The sequence below is a fragment of the Octopus bimaculoides genome, chromosome 24 (genome assembly GCF_001194135.2).
Source record: "Octopus bimaculoides isolate UCB-OBI-ISO-001 chromosome 24, ASM119413v2, whole genome shotgun sequence".
NCBI lineage: Eukaryota > Metazoa > Mollusca > Cephalopoda > Octopoda > Octopodidae > Octopus > Octopus bimaculoides.
The window spans coordinates 15,869,431-15,873,798 of NC_069004.1; the positions used below are offsets into that span (position 1 = coordinate 15,869,431).

At 37.8% G+C, this 4,368-nt stretch overlaps 1 protein-coding gene across 2 annotated transcripts in view; it reads right to left on the bottom strand.

Moving 5' to 3' along the window:
- Nucleotides 1–4,327, bottom strand: part of LOC106882869 (monocarboxylate transporter 12) — an 87,936-nt gene extending 83,609 nt beyond the window's left edge. The window contains exon 1 of one of the 2 annotated variants that reach the window (XM_014933674.2): nucleotides 4,057–4,326. In XM_014933674.2, the coding sequence (XP_014789160.1) occupies nucleotides 4,057–4,157 (101 nt within the window). In that variant the 5' untranslated portion in view covers nucleotides 4,158–4,326. Of the gene's footprint in view, nucleotides 1–4,056 lie in introns of both variants that reach the window. The other variant, XM_014933681.2, reaches the window with a different exon arrangement.
- Nucleotides 4,328–4,368: the final 41 nt, after the last annotated feature.

Below are 4,368 nucleotides of genomic sequence, written 5' to 3' on the forward strand. Positions count from 1 at the left end.
GTGCAGTGTGTGTTCCTAGGTTCAGCCGACTCATGGTATATTCAGTCGGGAGATTGTCAATAATATTAATATGCCAATTTGTTCTTTTTGTACGTACCTGGCGTGTGTGTCACACTTACTTCAAAGAAAGTGAAAGAGAGGAGGACAGAGAGGAAGTAATAGAGAAAGAGAGAGTGAGAGAGGAAGAGTGTGAGTGAAAGAGACAGTGAATTGTGACGGCGTTCGTTTTGTGTTTTTAAATGTTTCAGAGAGGAAGTAAGAGAGAGAGAGAGAGAGAGAGAGAGAGAGAGAGAGAGAGAGAGAAAGAGAGAGAGTGACAGAGACAGTGAGTGATGACGGCGTTCGATTTGTGTTTTTAAACGTTAATCATATTGCAAGTAAAGTAGACACATAGATACATACACACATTGTTAAGTTAAAAGCGGGAGAGAGAAGGGACACAAAGGAAGTGAAAGTGGAGGAGAGAAAGCGAGAGAGACAGTAGATACATAGATCCAAAGAAAAGTTTATACATAAACACAGCAAATATTGAATGTCACTTTCACTTTTCATTACCACACGTGGATAAAATTAACTCGCAAGTGGCTGAGTATTCCACAGACATGCATATCATTAACGTAGTTCTCAAGATTCAGCCTCGCATAGAATATAACAAAGCTGACCCCTTTCAATTACAGCTACAACTCATTTTGGCCAGCTGAGTGGACTGGAGCAAGGTAAACCTTCAAGTGATTGGAAGAAAACGGGGGGAAAAAACCTTTATAGAGACAGGAAAGTCTTTTTAGTCGTTAGTGATGGGGGATCTATTTTAAAACAGGGGCCACATTTTTCATTAATGTTTTACGTAGTGTTTTTGGTACGGAAAGACTTTCAAACTTCGTATACTTATCTATTTTGTGTTATAGAACAGAAAAATATTTTTGTATTCGAATTTATTTCATGTAAAAAATTGTCTTATTTCGATAATTTCAACCAATCACTGACAAGTATTCAGTTGTTTATATTTACTCCTTTGGCTGATTAAGCGATGTAAAGCGTATTTAATCTCCATACCTTCGTTTTATTTGCTTTTTTCATTTTAAATTTGCTTTAACCCTAACCCTAACCCTAACCCTAGGGTTAGGGTTAGGGTTAGGGTTAATTGTTTCAGAATCGTTTGTTTATGTAGTCGGCACTTAATGTATACCGGCTGAATGGACGTCAGTGATTGGTTGAAATTACAGAAATACGACAACTTTAACATGGAATAATTTATGGATTTCTTTTTTTTTTTAAGAAGACTAAGAGAAAAAGATATTTTATATGACACATTCTACCAGTGTTCCAAGTTTCAAAGTGTTTCGTTAATGAAAAATGTGGCCCCCGTTTTAAAAAAGACCCGTGGTGGGTGTTAATCCGGTCCTAACAGCGGCATTTGCGGGTTTCGCAGATCTGGAGGCCAAGCCCCCAAATAAATATCGACGCACAGGCTGTAGTTATCAAACTGAGCGTGAGTCGAGGGCGAATACACGACGGAATAGCAATTATTTCATCTTGGCTTTCACTGCTTATACTAAACACTTGACATTTTTACCTTACGCTATGAAACATTTCCTTTCCTTTCACTCTTTAAAAAATGGCACTCCGTCGGTTACGACGACGACAAAGTTCCTGGTTATCTGATGATCGAACAATCTCCTCATAAATTTAATGCGCAGGTGGCTGAGTACTCCGCAGATATGCATACCATAAGGTAGTTCTCAGGGAGATTCAGCCTCACACAGAATGTGACAAGGCTGGCTCCTTTGAATTACAGGTACAACTCATTTTTTGCTTTTGTCAGCTGAGTGGACTGCAGCAAGGTGAATGACAATTAGACTGAAATACGATCGATTTTTTTCTAGCTCGAGTGTTAGTTCTCTCTTCTTTCCCCCAACCTTGGTACTTATTCACCTTCTTTCATAGTTCTTCATGTCTTTCAGTTGGTGGGGAAAGACCATGTTTTTTTTTCAGGCACGTTTAACGTTTTCTCTACAAACTACAAACGAGACCCAATCCCTTCCTTTTTTTCTCTTTTTTTTTCATACAAAGACTAATACAAATTTCGAACGGTTTATAGCTGTGAAAAGAGCCTAGAAAAATGGGTAATAGCCCCTACAAAATGGGTGGAGAAGAAAAGTTGCCAACAGGTGGATACACGAAATTCAACTCTGTACTTTAAAGAGTGTATTCTACTATAGCCTCAGGACGACTGAAGCCTCGTGAGTGGATTTGGTAGACGGAAACTGAAAGAAGCCTGTCATATATATATATATATACTATATTTTTATGTGTGTGTGTTTGCGTCTGTGTTTGTCCTCCTCCCACCATTCTGACAACCGATGTTGGTGTGTTTGTATCCCGTGACTTAGCTGCTCGGCATGAAAGCCTGATAGAATAAGCACCAGGCTTACAGGGAATAAGTCCAGTGGTCGATTTCTTCGAATAAAGGGCGGTGCTCCAGCATGGCCACCGTCAAATGACTGAAACAAGTAAAAGAATAAATGACTACCAGAAGAACGTTCCGTACCACTAAACCAGGAGGGTTCTTTGAATGTGCATGATATATTATTATTATTACTATTATTATTATTATTATTATTATTATTATTATTATTATTATTATTATTAAGGCGGTGAACTTACAGAATCGTTAGCAAGCCGGGCGAAATCCCTAGCAGCATTTCGTTCGTCTTTACGTTCTGAGTTCAAATCCCGCCGGAGTTGACTTTGCCTTTCTTCTTTCCGGGGTTCGATAAAATAAGTACAACTTAGGTACTGAGTTCGATGTAATAGACTTTCCCCTCCTCCCCCAAATTTGCTGGTCTTGTGCCTTAGGTGTAAGAATTATTATCATTATCATTACTACCATCATCATCATTACGACAGCCAACTCGGGTATTGTGTTGAATTATACAGTAATTAGTTCCCCATAAAATGCTCTTCTTAATATAACGTCCAGTACTGTTGTCATATAAGTTGATTCTGGCTGTTAAGATGAATATTCTGCAATTTTATTATCCTTAAATTAAGTTAGTTACAACGGGTCTAATCGCAAACCGAAAACTAAGCCTAAGAAATAAACAAATGAATGAATAAATAAATAAATCCAAATAATCAGACCGGAAAGTTTCACAAAAATTGATAACATATATTCCTTTTAATTTGAAGTTTCTGTGTTTGAGGATTTAAGCCATAACTTTAGCTTATATCTAAATCCGATTCTGCTAAAACCCTTACTGATGTTCATGGTTCGTTGTACAAACCCACCTTATCACCCTTTTTTCCATATTTTAAAATGTAAATATCCAAAGTTTTGAAAGATAAAAAAAAAAAAAGGAAAAGTACCCTTTTACAAGTTCAAAATTCTGACAGAGTAATGGGAAGGGCAGTCACTTTTGATTGCTATTTCAACAGAAAGGAAAAGTTGGTGCATGAAAAGTTAAATAGTTTATTGATATTATATCCACACTGAGAAGCAAAAGAAAATTTTCCGTGGAGCCGAGCTGAAAGAAACCACTGCAAACCTCTACCATACTTCTCTCAAAATTACTGAAGTTGTGTATAAATTAGAAGGATTATTGTTGTTGCTATCATCATCATCACCACCATCACTAAAGGGGTGAGCTGGCAGAGTGGTTAGCACGTCTCTGCGTTCTGAGTTCAAATGTCGCAGAGGTCAACTTTCCCTTCCATCCTTTCGGGCCCGATAAAATAAATACCAGTTGAGCACTGGAGTTGATGTAATCGACTTGCCATCAGCCCCGAAAATGTTGGCTTTGTGCCAATATTTGAAACTATTATCAATGAAAGCAATGATTTGGCAGAATCGTTAGCACGCGGGACGAAATGCCGTTAAACATTCTGTCTGTTTTCACGTTCTGTGTTCAAATTCCGCCGAAGTTGACTTTGCCTGTCATCCTTTCTTCACCGATGAAAAAAAAAGAAAAAAAAAGTGCCAGTCAAATACTGGGCTTCAGCTCCCTTCAAAATTATTGCCCCCATGCCAAAATTATAAAGAATTATTATTATTGTTACCTTTCATAACGTGATAGTTTTGCTTCTACTTCATCGTCAACAGTATCTTCTGGCGGCTCTGTACTGTCAACGTCTTGGGTATTTGGCATAGAAGTTTCCATTTGTTATTTAAAAATACACACATACATGCATATACATATATATATATATGTATATATATAAATATACACACACACACGCACGCACGCACGCACGTTTAAACTGCTGCTGTCTAGAGAGTGAGAGAATTACGTGTGCAATTAAGAGAAATCGTAAATAAATGACGTTTCACAAAACTACTTGCTGCGAGAGAGAGAGAGGGAGAGAGAGAGA